Consider the following 17,995-nt stretch of genomic DNA (forward strand, 5'->3'; position numbering starts at 1 on the left):
TAGAAGAATTTCCACTATTGCACTGTGTAAAAGGGAGTGGGTGCAGCTTAGTATGTGATCACAATAATACAGACAGAGTAAGGCTCTTCTTGACAACATGAAGTGCTTTGGTTCATAAAAAAAGCAATGACTGTGGATTCTGCAATGATTTCTGTTTGGCACCATACCATTGGGTGCCCCATGTTTACATTCTTATTGCCACTGTAAACTGTTCTTTAGTCTCTTGGTATTACTGATATATTTACATTGCTGATGTTACTAATTCTGAGGATGATATCAGCTACTTCTCACTGTTAAGCCGTATGAAATTCCTGTAATAGGACACTTGCCACCAGCATGATGTAGGAGCTGAGTACTCTGTAATGGTGGAAGGCAGTGTCCACAATCATCCACAGATGAAAAGAAATATACAAACATAAATTTAGTAAAGACTAGTAATTGTCTAAGTTACTACATGTTTTATTTCTGCATTGTCTGTTACAACAACTTATCCTTTTGGCCTTAGAAGAACAGATGTTTTTACACATGGCAAACATTACTGCATTCATTTCATCCATATCTCATCCACGTATTTATTCTAATTACATTCCTCAGATTATCATTATAGAGTTACAGAAAATGTAACACATTCACAGAGACCACCTTTCACATGTCCCCATACATAACAAAGTTTTTAGCAGCACTACAGCTCACTTTTTCCAATTAACATTATTAATTTAAATAAATTTTTTCATCATAAAATAAAAACATATAACAAATGAATTTACTACTGACAACTGTTGGTGAAACAGATAGAATTTTTAATGTAACAAAGAGCAGCATCCTCAACTGTAAGCCAAATAAACCGAAGAGGGGGAGGGGAGGGAGGGTTTATTTCATTTTTGAAATCTTCTGCTTATTATTCTTTCCACACAACAGTACAACATTCTTCAGCCAACAAACAACCAGTGTTTTAGTACAAAATTTCACACACATTTATGTCCAGATCACAACATTTACACAGACTGGAAATGATGAATTGCTCTAGCTACCAGTGCCATGTGCATGTTGAATTCCTTCTGCCACTAGTTCTTGTTGTTTCTGGAGCTCAAGCAAAGTCTGTATTGCCAATTCCAATTGCCCTCGCCGTCTGCAGTCACTTGATGAGATATATAGCTATCAACAACAATAATTTTAATTAAAGATCACTAGGCATCACTACAACATACTAATTGGAAGTAAATTAATTCTGTCCTCAGAGAACACTTCTGGTGATTTTTAAACACTTTATCAATATCACTTGACTGCCACACAATAGTCTAGGCTTTGAAATAACTAAAACAAGACTGAAACAAAAATATACTGAAACTTTTTTTTTTTTTTTTTTTTTTGTTTCTAACTTGTGACACAAAATCAGTCATCTCAACCAAATACACCGAAATATCAAAGAAAATTGATACTAAGCGCACCAAATGACATTTTAGTATGAGAAAATCTGATCATGGTTTATACTGAAAAGAAAGAAACAAAGAAAAATATCTTCCTTAGATGTGTACTGATGACGGCAGGAAGTGCACAAATACAATATCGTATTTTATGCAAGAAATATGCTGGAATGGAAACTTAGTAAGAATGCATGTTTAAAAGGAGGAATGCATGTTGAAAACATTATAGTGAGTGTGTTTTTGTGTGTGGGGGAGGGGGGCAGCCACTTGTGTTCATTTCATGACTGTGTAGAAACTGCCACCCGCATAAAAGGAATTTGAATAATTTGCCATGTACATTTAAAAAAAAATATGTAATGCAAAATGGGCTACCACACATGGTGTAGTAGAATCACACACAATCATTACTTAAAATACACTAGATACTGCAACGAATAAACAAATAAGAAGTCTGTAGATTCCTAAGAGAACAATAGCACCCTTAAATAACGACCCGCCCCCCCTCACCCCCTGTTCCTTTCATCTACAAATGCCTACGGCTCTTTAACTCTTGTTGTTATGGGTGGAACACTACACCAAAAATTTCTCCCCCATTTTCTAAATTTGCATTCAGATAATTTGTGCAGCATGGTAATATGACCATACAGCTTCATCTAGCCCACCCAAACTACTTCTAAACAATTTGTATCCTAACATATATAAAATATGTATTTCTTTCCACTGCTTCCCTTCATAGCAACATTTTATGGACACTGTGAAATCCAAAAGGAACTGGAAGACCAGACAAGTCATACCATCAACTAACTGTGCTGTCATTAGTTGTACGAGACATAGGCGTGACTACCAGTAATACATCTATAGGGAAGTGCCAATGATTCATTCACCAAGGTAGCATAAAGTACTGGTATTTGAAGGCATCATTATTATTAATATTATTAACATTATTCTTTTGCTCTCAATCTATGTGGAAGAGTCAGAATGAATGGTAACTTATGAACATGTACTATAGTCAGTCAAATCTATCTTCTCACAAAACATACTGCTTAATATTATTCTTGTGTCATTAAGTAATCTTATCTTGTATGTAGAAAAGATTATTCCCTCGAGTAATACAGGCCATTGTAACAGTGAATGATGTGTGTGTCCACTGTAAGTATTGTTTAAGTACAATACAATGAAGGAAAGTTCTGTTATTCAAAGAAACAATTTAGTACAGAAACAATAACTGCTCAAATTGTGCACACTTTTGCCTTGGCAGAATTTTTTAGTCTCTTACTTGAACAGTGGTTGCCCTGTTACTATACTAACTTCTGATGGGAAATTATATTCAATACTATGAAATACTCACAAACATTTAAACTCCTTAAGAAACAGTAATTAAAAAATAAGGTTTACTCATTCAAAGCTCCAATAAATAATAGTACATTAGTTTGACAATATGAAATGACATCATAGATGACAATTTAGTAAAAAGTTCTAATTCCTAAGTCTCAGAAACAAGGAAAAATAAAGGCATGTAATACACCAAAAACATTTAAGAAGATCACAATAACAATATATTATAGAGTGCACAAAGGATAAAAATATGTTATCCACATTATCACCTGAGGAGTTATCCATTCTTTGCACATAGTTTATAGAATACTGAATGTTTTCAATAACATAAGACTTACCCTTATCAAGCCAAGGTCATCTCCTTCATATTCAGCAGCAGCTATTGCAGACTCTGAACTTGGATTCAGTTTATGAAACAGATTAATCAAAGCTGTGGCCTCATCTAACCTGTTAAAAAGGAATGCCAATGTCAATGGAAATGAACAATTTGTATGCAAAACAAAATAGAAAACCAATCATGTAAGTAAGGCTGCAGAATTCTATTAATAATTTAACCTGCACTGAAGTCTACATTGGAAATGCCAAAGTCTTATTTCGAATTTTTTATTTAAATTAATAGACACACATTACTTTTACCACAGATAAAATAACGTACTGATACCTGAAGGTATTATTATTAAATTTATGTTTATGAATAATTCAAAATTCTGTGGCTTTTCTGATCAATGCATTACATTTATTTTCCTCCTCTTGGTCTGTACACTGCTTTTTCTATCAGATTATTTCTGTCACTGGTCTAGTTATTTGATGCCATATTTTCTTTACTGTATGAGGTACCGATCACTGATGCAGACACATTTCGAAATGTACATTAGTTCAGAAACATCTTACTTTCAATTCTTACCAGTTACATTAATGTGAATTATGTCTATGTTCAACATCAATATGTAATAACCACTTACAGACAGCAGGTAGCAGCACTAGCAGTGGAGGGTACATAAAGCATGTCGGAGGGAGGCGGAAACAGAACAGTCATTATTGTAATGCTGAAACGGACTGATTTACCTGACTTCCAAAAGGGAGTGATCATTGGCTTTTGAGTGAAGGGTGAAGCATTTCCAAAACAACTAAGTTTATAAACTGTTTGCATACGGCTGTGGTTAAAGTATACCATGGATGGCAAAACAGTGCTATCTAAAACCGGCTCTGAAGCAACTGTGGTGCACGGTGAGCCATAGATGAGGGGGTGAATGACAGCTGTGCAGATGCATATGGGCGACTAGATGTCCAATTGTTGAGCATGTCACCACCCAAATGAACCAAGGGGCTACCAACAATGTCTCTTCAATAACCATTCAGCAAACACTGTTGCCTATGGGCCTCTACAGCAGGTGCATGGTTCATGGCCGTTGGGTCTTAGAAAGGGTCCAGGCTGGAGGAGAGAGTGTTATGGTCTGTGGAATGTTTTCATGGCATACTCTGGGAAATCTCATCATTCTGGAGGGCACAATGGATCAACATACCATATTTACGCGAATCTACGCCACACTTGAATCTAATTATATATAAAAACAAAGATGAGGTGACTTACCGAACAAAAGCGCTGGCAGGTCGATAGACACACAAACGAACACAAACATACACACAAAAAAAACACACAAAATTCAAGCTTTCGCAACAAACTGTTGCCTCATCAGGAAAGAGGGAAGGAGAGGGGAAGACGAAAGGAAGTGGGTTTTAAGGGAGAGGGTAAGGAGTCATTCCAATCCCGGGAGCGGAAAGACTTACCTTAGGGGGAAAAAAGGACAGGTATACACTCGCACACACGCACATATCCATCCACACATACAGACACAAGCAGACATATTTAAAGACTGACATCTCTGTCCAAACTCTTTGTCTTTAAATATGTCTGCTTGTGTCTGTATGTGTGGATGGATATGTGCGTGTGTGCGAGTGTATACCTGTCCTTTTTTCCCCCTAAGGTAAGTCTTTCCGCTCCCGGGATTGGAATGACTCTTTACCCTCTCCCTTAAAACCCACTTCCTTTCGTCTTCCCCTCTCCTTCCCTCTTTCCTGATGAGGCAACAGTTTGTTGCGAAAGCTTGAATTTTGTGTGTATGTTTGTGTTTGTTTGTGTGTCTATCGACCTGCCAGCGCTTTTGTTCGGTAAGTCACCTCATCTTTGTTTTTATATATAATTTTTCCCACGTGGAATGTTTCCTTCCATTATATTGACACTTGAATCTAAGCCGCACCTGAAAAATGAGACTCGAAATCAAGGGAAAAAAAAAATTTCCTGAATCTAAGCCACACCTGAAATTTGAGACTCGAAACTCGAGGGGAAATAAAAGTTTTAGACCGCCCCTCCAAATAGAAACAAAGTTGGTCCATTGTAACATGAGACACAACTGAGGTCGAATGGATGAAGATACAGCTACAGTAGTTTGGTTCGAGACGTAAGCTTAACAGTTAAGCTTTAAAAAGTAGCCATTGCTATGTGTCAGGCACTCTGTCCGTATTTATATGGGTACCCTTCCTTTTACACGTGCTTCGTCTGGTTTGAATCAATTGCTTATTTTGCTATGATCTGATAAGTGACGTTCTCTTTGTTATAGGTGTTTATGTCACTCTAAGCTGAAAATGCATTATTGTACTGTGTCATGCATTGTTTGTCGCTTTCTGATAATGAGTGTTTACGACCTAGCGCCGCTCGCGGCATGGCTTGCTTTTGTGCACGCTACTGTGGCTTTTTTTTTTTTTTTTTAAAAAAAAAAAAGAGAGGAATTGTCTCATAACCAAAGCAACAGCTGTTATTTGTTGTTACTTACACTGCTGCTTTCTTTGATAATGATCAATAGACTGCGTATGATAGAATTTGTTCCGAATGAGAGTTTAGTGAAAATTTTTCTCCGTTTGAAAATCTTTGCAGACGTCTCTTTAGTACATTATATTCTGCACAGAAATTAGTCATCTTAGATTCGTGCTTCATTTCTGACTGTATCATTATTCAGCATAAGAATAATATGAATATAAACATGACATTATATGTATATTCTTCTGCATTTGCTGTTGTCTCACTCTAATTTCATAGTTTATTAGGCAGACAGGATTTAAATGAGATAGCAGTAAACACGAAAGAATACATGGCATAATTTTTACAATCTTCAACCTTTTCTTTTAATTTATTTACTGAAGCTTAGGTTTTGGCACCAGTATTTATCTTGTGCCTGCAAAGCATGCATGTGCAGTGCTACATATATTAGACGGCAGAAGTTAGCTGTGGCGGCACCTACCAACATTTTTCAGAACTTCCACTTACTTTGCACTCGATTCTAAGCCGCATGCGGTTTTTTGGATTACAAAAAGCGGGGAAAAAAGTGCGGCTTAGATTCGAATAAATACGGTAGGTATGCATCTATCCTTGGGGACAATGTCCACTCCTACATGCAGTTTGTCTTTCCTCAACATGGCGGCATCTAGTAGCAGGACAATGCAATGAGTCACACAGCTCACAGTGTATGTGCATGGTTTGATGAGCACCAGGATGAGTTTACCATACTCTCCTGGCCACCAAACCTCCCAGTTTTAAACCCAATCGAGAATCTGTGGGACAACCGCAATCAGGCTGTTCACGCCTTGGATCCTCAACTGAGAAACCTAGAGCACCTAGCCATGTCACTGGAGTCGGCATGGCACCACATCATTGTCGGTACCTTCCAGAACATCATTAACTCTCTTCCAGCTTGTCTTATAGTGGTCTGCACTGCAAAAGGTGATTATTCAGTCTTTTGACAGGTGGTCACAGTAATGAGACTGGACAGTGTATAATGTTCCAAACTTCACATGGCTTGATTTATGAGATATAATTAATTTTTATCTATTAAACTGTGCATGTTTTGTGCAATATTCTTAACTGACAATTCTTAGGCTTATTTCAAGTAAGAGTTCAGGTAACAGTCATCACAAGACAAGTAAACTCAGATGCAACAAAGCACTAGGAACAATTGTGCCCAAGTCCTTTGATGTCCTGACAATAAAAAGCTTTTTTATTTTCCTCCGAGTTCTCAACTTTAACTGAGCAAGAGACGGGAGGAAGGAAGATCGGGGTTTAAAGTCCTGTTAATATTGAGGTCATTAGAAATGGATGAGCAAGACACTACAACAAAACTGCCACATAGCAGTGAAAAGTCCTACCAATAGCACAATTATGGATAATATAAGAGCAACAAATAGTTGGAACATAATTCCCAATGTTTACCACTATTTATATGTCTCATCCAGCTATCTGAGCCCTGTTACACTAGTGTACCATTGCCAGAGATGAGACCATTGCTTCATGTCATAGGGAAAGCTCTGCTACTTTTGCACTCACACCTTGCTACACAAAGATTGGCTTAACAGACTATAATGTGGACTACTACTTCTTCTTCCTCTTGAGAAGCAATAATTTATAGGTTAAAAGGGATATTAAGTAACAACAAGTGAATTACAGTACAGGTATCAGAAATATGGGGAAAAAAGTAATGGTCAAATACAAGGCACATTTCATATTGATTTACACATTTCTATATATAAATACACGCACTAAGAACCTCTATGCCTCAGCAGATACATGCACTTTTTCAATATAATCTCCACTGAACTGTACTCACTTGCACCACCACCATGGCAACTTCTATAGACCCTCCTAGAGCCACATTTTTGTTGAAATGTATCATATCCACTGCAGAACAGCTGCTTGCCATTCCTGGAATTCTGCAAAATGATGACCACGCAGAGGTTTCTTCACATCCTGAACAGGTGATAATCAGAAGAGGCCAAGTCAGAATAATATGGTCAGTGTGGCAGTACCTGGAACCCTATGTCATCTGATGGAAGCCATGGTTGTCCTACTTATACGGGAGTGAGTGTTGTTGTGTTACAAGAACAAATCATTTTGCCCATTTAATTGGCAGTTTCTTTTGAATTGCATAGTGCAACCTCTGAATCTCCTTATATGCCGTACTATTAATGGTGGTCCCTGGTTCCACCTGGTCAATGAGGAGGATGCCATTCTTGTCCCAAAAGACTGTGGCAATGTGTTTTCCTATTAAAGGTGTGACAGAACTATTTCTGTGGGAGCTGCCTGTATGCTTCCACTGCATTGATTGGACTTTGGTTTCCGACTCTTGGTAACAGAGCCACATCTCATAGCCAGTCACAAGTTTGGACATGAAACCTACTGGGTCATGGCTGTGGCGTTGAAGGAGGTCACAGTACATGTCCTGGTGCTGTTGTGTTTGTGCTACATTCTGGGATTTGGGAATTAACCTAACAGACACCATCCCAAGCTTACAAGGTGTTCATGCACTATGTGCTGTAGGGTGCTTCTGGAAAGTTTTGTGGCCACCTCCATCTCTGTGAATGTGATGCATCTATTCTCCCAAATATGCTTTTCCACTCTTAAAATGTCAACTGGTATTACCTGTAATTTTCCTGTCAGAACTTGTTCTTTTCTCCTTTGATGTGCGTCCAATTTTCCAGCCATCCAACCAGTTGTACATGATTTTTCATGACAGTGCACATTCTTTACACACTGCCACCAATTGCATGTGAATATCCACAGTGTTTACACTGCCCTTCTACAGAAACCATGGTATACAGCACTGTCCTTGATGGTTGGAGTCCATATTGTCCACTATGACAGCAATTGGAAAAATGGGCTGCACTGTGCAACGACTACACTTCTAGTGATTGTCCTGTCACGTACAGGTATGAGTAGGCCTTGCAACTGCATGATGTGTTAGATGGCACACAATGAGAAATGAGAATAAATAAAGTGTAAATCAATATGGAACACTCCTCATAGAATTAACATCAGGATATATGCTACACTACAGAGAAACTGACCAGTGAGGAAATTAAGGTCAGCACTTCACTGCAAACAGGAAAATTATTTTAAAAAAATTGTTGTGCATATTAAATGGATCTCATCCAAAATAGCAAGACTTGTTTTAAAACCAAAGAAAAAAATGTAGAAAACAATGCTGTTCACCCCCTATCCACCAACATTCTCACAAACTGAGGAGGAGGTGGTAGAAGACACATGACTGTGAGGGACATGACTGTGAAAATGAAATGAAGACTAGAATGAGATTTTCACTCTGCAGCGGAGTGTGCACTGATATGCAACTTCCTGGCAGATTAATACTGTGCGCCAGATCGAGACCCAAACTCGGGACCATTGTCTTTCATAAGCATGTGCTCTACCAACTGAGCTACCTGTTCCCACAGCTTCAATTCTGCCAGTATCTCATCTCCTAGCTTCCAAACTTCACAGAAGCTCTTCTGCGAACCTTGCTGAACTGTCACTCGTGGAAGAAAGAATAATGCAGAGACATGCTTAGCCACAGGCGGAGGACGTTCCAAAATGAGATTTTTCACTCTGCGATGGAGTGTGAGCTGAAATAAAACCTCCTGGCAGATTAAAACTGAATGCCGGACCAACACTCGAACTCAAGACCTTTGCCTTTCACGTGCAAGTGCTCTATCGACTGGAAGTTTCGAAGGTAGGAGACGAGGTTCCAGCAGAATTAAAGCTGCAGGAATGGGTCGTGAGTCATTCTTGGGTAGCTCAGTCAGTATAACACTTGCCCCCGAAAGGCAAATGTCCTGAGTTGGAGTCTTTGTCCAGCACACAGTTTCAATCTGTCAGGAAGTTTCAAAGTTAACGATACTTCAGTAGGAAGCTTTGGGTATGACATCAGTAGTGACGGATGATTTGTTAGTAGAATTTACTGAGAGAACAAGTTTGTTGTACATATACTCATCCAGGATCATCTTAATTTTCATGGCCTCTACCGTATATCTTAGAGTTGGCATTTTAATTATTGGATTTAGCAATGTTAGTGGTAGAATGTGGCTGGATGTCCTTCCTCTCACTATCTGCCACCCTCCCCCTCCCTGCCCTCCTCCAGATAGAATTTGTGAACCCCAACTGTTTGCATCTAGTGTTATTTGTTACAAAATTATGCACATCTTTTCTAAATGTGTTACTAAGGTGCAATATCAGTATTCAGCTAGTTATATGTGGGAAAGCGCCTAAAAACCACATCCAGACTGACTGGCAGACTTGTTCTCATTGTTAATCCACCAGTGCACCTTCCCGAATCCTGGAATTGGCATGCTAATGAGCACGCATATCTGGATGGATCAGTAGAGTCCTTCAGAATAAAACTTAAACAATGAATTACCAAGGACTAAATGGAGCTAAAAATGAAGTGAATATTTATTTTGTATGAAAAGCAAAATTCACTGAGAAGATCACAACATTATGAAGACAGAACAGCAAGTTATAGTGATAGACACAAAAGTAGAAACAATTTCTGTGAAAGCAACAACTAAAAGGGAAAACACGATAAAAGACAGACTGACAGGCATAGGATTAAAAAACAGCATCATCAAATGTCCTTAGAGAGGTTTGTCAAATTGATAAAACGAAGAACACGAGCAGCTGCTCGTGGGTCATCCGCTAAAATGGCATCTAAAGTACATGGCAGGTTAAGATCTAGACGCAGTGTGTTAAAATCCGGACAGGACATTAAAATGTGGCAGACCGTCAGCAATTGCCCACATGGGCAGAACGGCGCCGGCGCAACCGTCAGCAGATGGCGATGGCTGAACCGGCAGTGTCCAATGCGTAACCGGGCCAAAACGACCTCCTCCCGCCGAGAAGGGCGGGAGGAGGACGTCCAAGCCACGGGAAGAGGTTTCAAGGCCCGAAGCTTGTTGTCTGTAAGTGCAGCCCAATCGGCATGCCACAGCGATAAAATGTGCCGACAAATGACCCTGCTACAATCTGATGAAGGGACACAACAAGAAGCTGTCCGAGGCTGGAAGACCGGAGCCTTGGCCGCGGCATCTGCAGCTTCGTTCCCAGGGATACCGACATGGCCAGGGACCCACATAAAGCTAACCGGAGAACTGACGTCCACCAGCTGCTGAAGAGAGCGTTGGATCCGGTGCACGAAAGGGTGAACCGGATACGGATCACTGAGGCTCTGGATGGCGCTCAGGGAATCGGAGCAGATGACATAAGCAGAATGTCGGTGGTGGCAGATGTAAAGAACAGCCTGGTAGAGGGCAAAGAGCTCAGCTGTAAAGACCGAACAATGGCCATGGAGCCGGTATTTGAAACTTTGTGCCCCGACAATAAAAGAACACCCGACCCCGTCATTGGTCTTTGAGCCATCTGTATAAATGAAGGTCATATTGATGAACTTCGAACGAAGTTCAACAAAACGGGAGTGGTAGACCGAACCGGGGGTAACCTCTTTTGGGAGCGAGCTGAGGTCAAGGTGAACGCGGACCTGAGCCTGGAGCCAAGGTGGCGTGTGGATCTCGCCCACTCGAAAGGTTGCAGGGAGTGAAAAATTAAGGTGTTGAAGGAGGCGACGAAAGCGAACTCCAGGGGGTAGCAGGGCAGAGACATACAACCCGTATTGACGGTCGAGAGAGTCGTCAAAAAAGGAACGATAAGACGGGTGGTCGGGCATTGACAGTAGCCGACAGGCATACCGACAAAGCAGTATATCGCGCCGGTAGGTGAGTGGCAATTCGCCAGCGTCAGCATGAAGACTCTCTACGGGACTAGTATAAAACGCTCTGATCGCAAGTCGTAAACCCCGATGTTGTATGGAGTTGAGGCGGCATAAGATGGATGGCCGTGCAGAGGAGTATACGAAGCTCCCATAATCCAGCTTGGAGCGGACGATCGACCGATATAGACGAAGCAGGATGGTTCGATCCGCTCCCCATGACATACCACTGAGAACACGGAGGACATTTAAAGAACGGGTACAACGGGCAGCCAAATATGACACATGTGGAGACCAGCTAAGTTTCCTGTCAAATGTAAGACTTAAAAATTTTGTTGTCTCCACGATTGGGAGAGCAACGGGACCGAGTCGTAAGGACAGTGGGAGAAATTCTTTGTAGCGCCAGAAGTTAATACAGACCGTCTTCTCGGCAGAAAAACGGAAGCCATTGGCGACACTCCAGAAGTAAAGACGGTCAAGAGAATGCTGAAGACAGCGCTCCAGGACACGTGTACACTGCGCGCTGCAATAGATGGTAAAATCGTCCACGAAAAGGGAGCCTGATACATCAGCTGGGAGGCAATCCATTATTGGATTGATCGCGATGGCGAAGAGAGCGACGCTCAAAACTGAGCCCTGTGGCACCCCATTCTCCTGGCGAAAGGTGTCTGATAGGACAGAACCCACACGTACCCTGAACTGTCGATCCATTAAAAAGGAACGAATAAAAAGAGGGAGGCGACCGCGAAGGCCCCATGTATGCATGGTGCGGAGAATCCCCGCCCTCCAACAGGTGTCATAAGCCTTCTCCAAATCAAAGAACACAGCCGCGGTCGGGCGCTTCCGCAAGAAGTTATTCATAATGAAGGTCGACAAAGTAACCAGATGGTCAACAGCAGAGCGGCGCCTACGAAATCCACATTGTACATTGGTAAGTAGGCGTCGAGACTCAAGCAGCCAAACCAATCGAGAGTTAACCATTCGCTCCATCACTTTACAGACAAAGCTGGTAAGCGAGATGGGTCGATAACTGGAAGGCAAGTGCTTGTCCTTCCCCGGCTTAGGAATCGGGACAACAATAGACTCGCGCCAGCATGCGGGAACATGTCCCTCAATCCAGATGCGATTGTAAGTACGAAGAAGAAAACCTTTACCCACAGGAGAAAGGTTCTTCAGCATCTGAATATGAATAGAATCAGGCCCTGGAGCGGAGGACCGTGATCGGCCAAGTGCGTTTTCGAGTTCCCGCATGGTGAATGGGGCATTATAACTTTCACGATTCGAGGAGCGGAAGTTAGGTGGCCTAGCCTCCTCTGCCTGTTTGCGGGGGAGGAAGGCAGGGTGGTAATGAGCGGAGCTCGAAACCTCGGCGAAAAAGCGGCCGAAGGCATTGGAGACATCCTCAGGGGCCACAAGGACGTCATTCGCGACCGTCAAGCCAGAAACTGGTGAGTGGACCTTAGTGCCAGATAGGCGGCGCAGGCTACCCCAGACAACAGAAGAAGGAGTAAAACTGTTGAAGGTGCTTGTGAAAGCAGCCCAGCAGGCTTTCTTGCTTTCTTTAATAATACGACGACACTGAGCACGTAATCGTTTATAATTGATACAATTCGCCACTGTAGGGTGGCGTTTAAAAGTGCGTAAAGCACGTCGACGAGCACGTAAAGCGTCTCTACATGCTGCGGTCCACCAGGGGACCGGTACGCGACGTGGAGAAGAAGTAGGGTGAGGGATGGAATATTCAGCAGCAGCGAGAATGACTTCCGTGAGGTGTGCGACCTGACGATCGCAGCTTGTGAAGGTTTGATCCTGAAAGATCGCCCTGGAAGAGAAGAGCCCCCAGTCTGCCTTGGAGATGGTCCAACTAGAGGAGCACGGAGAGGGGGTATGCTGCAGGAGATGGATAACACATGGGAAGTGGTCGCTCGAATATATATCAGAAAGTGCATACCACTCAAACCGGCATGCAAGTTGGGGAGTACATATATAGAGAGGTCTAAATGGGAATAGGTGCGAGATGTGTCCGAAAGAAAAGTAGGGGCGCCAGTATTGAGGCAGACAAGATTGAGCTGGTTGAAAAGGTCTGCTAACAGGGAGCCCCTCGGGCAGGATGCTGGAGACCCCAAAGGGGATGGTGGGCATTGAAGTCTCCAGTTAACAAAAATGGTGCAGGTAGCTGAGCAATATGTTGCATAATGTCTGCCCTGGTAACGGCAGATGACGATGGAGTGTAAACGGTACAAATGGAAAATGTAAAAGTGGGGAGAGTAATGCGGATGGCAACTGCCTGCAGGCCGGTGTGCAACGTGATGGGATCGTAGTAAATATCATCCCGGACCAGCAACATAACCCCTCCATGAGCCGGGATACCTACCACAGGGGGTAGGTCAAAATGCACAGAGGTGTAGTGTGCCAAGGCAATTTGATCGCATGGGCGTAGCTTCATTTCCTGGAGGGCTACGACGAGCGGACGGTGCAAGTGGAGCAGCAACTTCAAGTCCTCTCGGTTGGAGCGAATGCTGCGAATATTCCAGTGAATAAGTGCCATCGTAAGAAAAAAAGGAAGATGAAAGAAGGGGTCACCTCGAAGGCCGCTGAGGGCCTGGCTTCGAGCGAGCACTGCCGCCGCTATCAGTAGGTGGACAGTCATCGTCCATTGGGTCTATAGGTTCATCGGCCATCTTGGGAAGATGGCCGGGAGGGGGAGCTTCCTCCGCCGGTGAACGGCCAGATGTTCGGCTACCAGCGGTGCGGCCAGGTGAAACGGATGACGGCCTGGGGCGGCAACCGCTGGGTGGCGCAGGAGAAGAAATGCGCCGTGGCGGAGAAGGAGAACTGTGTTTCCTATGAGCCTTCTTGGAAGGACGTTTGGTGGAAGTACCAGTCGAAGGCTGGGAGGTCGAGGTACGTAGGAAGTCTGCACGGGACGGTTCCTTCTTGAAGGCCCGTGCAGCTGACTTCTGGGTCTTCGTCTTAGCAGAAGCTGATGAAGGGGCTGGTGTCTGTGGGGTGATGGGAGGAAGAGGAGACGTCGACCGCGCGATCTTAGCACTGGCCGAACGGACGACCGTGGTGCTGAAGGTCAGATCGCATGTCTGGGTTGCCACCTCCCTGGTAGTCCGAGGAGAGGCGAGGACAGTACTGTATTTCCCCGCTGGGAGCAGCGTGGGCTTCCTACTAGCTAATAGCTTGCGAGCAGCCGAGGTGGACACTTTCTCTTTGACCCGAATTTCTTGGATACAGCGTTCTTCCTTATAGACAGGACAGTCGCGGGAGGATGCGGCATGGTCACCCTGACAGTTCACACAATGAGGAGACGGAGGTGGACAGTCACCCTCATGGGCATCCCTGCCACAAGTGACACATTTAGCTGCATTGGAACAAGACTGTCGAGTGTGATTGAAACGCTGACACTGGTAGCAGCGCGTAGGTGTCGGGACATAGGGGCGAACAGAAATAACCTCGTAGCCCGCCTTGATGCGCGATGGCAGCTTAATACTATCGAAGGTCAAGAAAAGTGTCTGGGTCGGTACAAGGTCATTGTTGACCTTTTTCATGACCCTATGGACAGCCATCACGCCCTGCTCAGCGAGGAAAGATTGAATCTCCTCGTCAGTCAATCCGTCGAGGGAGCTAGTATAGACTACACCACGAGACGAATTCAAAGTTCGGTGAGCCTCCACCCAGACAGGGAACGTGTACAGGAGTGTGGCCCGAAGCAGTTTTTGTGCCTGAAAGGCGCTCTCAGTTTCTAGTAATAAGGTACCGTTACGCAACCTGGTACAAGATTTGACAGATCCAGCTATGGCATCTACGCCCTTCTGGATAACGAAAGGGTTGACAGAGGAAAAATCCTTTCCATCCTCAGATCGATAAAAGACGAGGAACTGTGGGGCAAGCAGTAGTACTTTTGTCACTGGTGGCTGGTCATATTTCCGTTTTTGGGCAGAAGTCGAGAGAGATGGAGTGAAATCCATTGCGGAGGAATCCCCCATGATTGCCAGCGTCTCCGATGGCGCGCTCCTTCCTTGTGGGGACCCTCTCAGAGGGCACTCCCGCCTTAGGTGAATGTTTACACCTCAGGTCACACCTCCCGAGAAACAGACGGAGGGACCAATCGGCATGGTCAGAAGGTATCAGCGCAGGCAATCACCCCTCCCCGGGCCTGGCCTTTACCAGGGGGTACGCGCGTGCCTTACATGTCTACCCAGGGCGGGAAATTACGCCGTCACCGGCTATGCGTGCGAAAGCGTGGGTCGGCCTTCAGACGCGCACAGGGAGGAAGGAAGATGAGGAAAAAGGAGTGAGGGGGGGGGGGGGGGGGAGAGAGAGAGAGAGAGAGAGAGAGAGAGAGAGAGAGAGAGAGAGAGAGGACAGACTGTCTCAAACGCCGAGGCGCAGACCAGAGAAGGCAAGGAGAAGAAGGCAATAAGAAAGCAAGGATATTTTGCAGGGGAAAGAGTAAGGAAGACAGTGAGGTGGAGAAGAGCAAAGAAAGGAACCAACCAAAGGAAGGAAGAAACGAGAAGTGAAAAAGCAAAATGACCGCAAATAGAGGTCGTGGAACAGTCCGTCTCCGAACGCAGGTGCTAACTACCCCCTTGAGGGGGAGGGACTCCTTTTAGTCGCCTCTTACGACAGGCAGGAATACCGCGGGCCTTTTCTAATCCCCGGACCCGCAGGGGGGCCCGTTAAGAGTGATAAATGTATTTCAGGTATACATAGCATTTCATTAGTCACAATGACAAACAGTGAAGTAACTCAACAATTTTACAAAACTTTGGACATTACCTTCCATGTTGGCGCAGCTCAAGAGATAACTCAGAAACACAGGCAATTCATAATGTCCAATGTGAAATTTTGGACCAAGTATGTAAAGTAATTCAAGATATGTAAAAAGGAATGGAAACTAGAGGTGATGGTGTTTTAATGAAAAAGATAATACATCTGAAGCCAACATGATATAAAATTACACTGTAAAACTATTTGGAGATATCTAAAATGCTTCTCTTTTGAAGATGGCATTATACTACTGCCTCTAGGTGAAATGTAAAAACTAAATAGAGCAAGTTTGAAATCAGGCTTAAAGACTAAAATAATGTATAATCAACATGTCAAAAATTGTAGAAATTAACATGAAGTTGTAAAAACAATTGATATGTTTTTGTATTTAAGAGAGTCGAAGGCATAAACTAAGAGTACAGGAAAATAAATCTACAGAAGACTAACAATAATGGATTAAGGTGCTTTTGGTGAACTGTAGGGGGCAATTAAAGTGTTTCTGTTTGAGGGTGTTGCTAAAGCATGATGAAATATAGTATGATTCTGATGCGGGTATATAAGCAGCAACTGTGGGCAAAGGATCAGTGTGGCATTTGTGTCTTTCCAATGAGCGTGTAGTAAATGCAGAAACCTGCACTATGGTGATGTTATTACCAAATGCAGCCAAACAGGACCAACATGCTGCTATTCTTTTCTCGGCTGCCGAAGAATAAACACCAGTAGACATCCATCAGAGCATGAAAAATGTGTATGAGGCAGCAAGTCGCTAGAAAACAATCATCGGGGAATGGTGTGCCAAGTTCTGTGCTGGTCACAATTCGACACAAGATGCCAGACCATTTGGGAGGCCAGCCTAATCCATTACACTGTCTCCAGAGGTAGACATTCAAGCACATACCCAACAATCCTGATCTCTCCCTATGTGGTTATCATGCCTTCGATCGCTTAAAAAAGGTCTTGAACGGTCAATGATTCCTGTCAGGCAAGCAGGTACGAATTAAGACAGTGAAAAATGTATATTTAACATAAACTTAACAGATAATTTTACTCAGTGAATGATGGTGAGATGTTAATTTGGAATTGCTAGGGGAGGTGGAGAAACAAAATAGTAAATCAGGATACAGACTGGATTGTAAGACTTAATTATGATGAAAATGAAATGAAGCAGGGTGGGACGTACAGCAAGACAAATGGATAGCAGATGGACTGTGGTGAGTTCTTTGTGGTATTTAAGGAAATAGGAAACAAATGAGACAACAAAATAGTGAAAGGAGAGTGGATACAGTGGGCATTCATAAAGTTTTGAGACTTGTCTCGCAACAAAAAATTTACTAAACATTTTTGTTCAGCGAACTAAAAGTCTTCAAAATACTTATGACCCTTGGGTATCAACACACCACTGCCAGTGTTTCTTCCATTGTTCACAGGCTCCCTGGAACCCTTCACATGGAAGGCTGTCAAAGGACTTCATCAAAGCTGCCTGGACCACTGGAATTGCGTCTAATTACTTCCCTTTCAGGTCTCTCTTAATTCAGGGAACAAAAAGAAGTTTCTGAGAGGTACGTCGGCCCTGTAGGGAGGCTGCAGCAGTGTTGCCACACGGAACTTGGCCAAAACATCACCGGCGGAGAGCAACGTGTAAGAGGGCACACTGTCATGGTGAAGAAACCAATCGTGTTTGATCTCAGGGCAGACATGGTGGACTTGGTCCTTCAAATGGCGAAGCACTTCAAGCATCATGTGACAGTGACAGTCCGTCCTGCAGGAACAAACATACTTTCACCAAATTTTCATCAGTTTGCCATACTGAGGTCTCCCAATGCAGGGATGGTCTTCAATCCTCGCAGCTATCTCTGAACCTCTTGTGCTGCACGC

At 43.4% G+C, this 17,995-nt stretch overlaps 1 protein-coding gene across 1 annotated transcript in view; it reads right to left on the reverse strand.

Moving 5' to 3' along the window:
* Window positions 1-438: 438 nt before the first annotated feature.
* The window catches only part of LOC124594813 (28S ribosomal protein S22, mitochondrial), a 45,373-nt gene continuing 27,816 nt past the window's right edge, over window positions 439-17,995 (reverse strand). The window contains exons 6-7 of the mRNA XM_047133255.1: window positions 3,098-3,206; window positions 439-1,155 (exon numbers count right to left, since the gene is read on the reverse strand). Of these exons, the coding sequence (XP_046989211.1) occupies window positions 1,024-1,155; window positions 3,098-3,206 (241 nt within the window). The 3' untranslated portion in view covers window positions 439-1,023. The remainder of the gene's footprint in view (window positions 1,156-3,097; window positions 3,207-17,995) is intronic.

Source organism: Schistocerca americana, chromosome 2 (genome assembly GCF_021461395.2).
Source record: "Schistocerca americana isolate TAMUIC-IGC-003095 chromosome 2, iqSchAmer2.1, whole genome shotgun sequence".
NCBI lineage: Eukaryota > Metazoa > Arthropoda > Insecta > Orthoptera > Acrididae > Schistocerca > Schistocerca americana.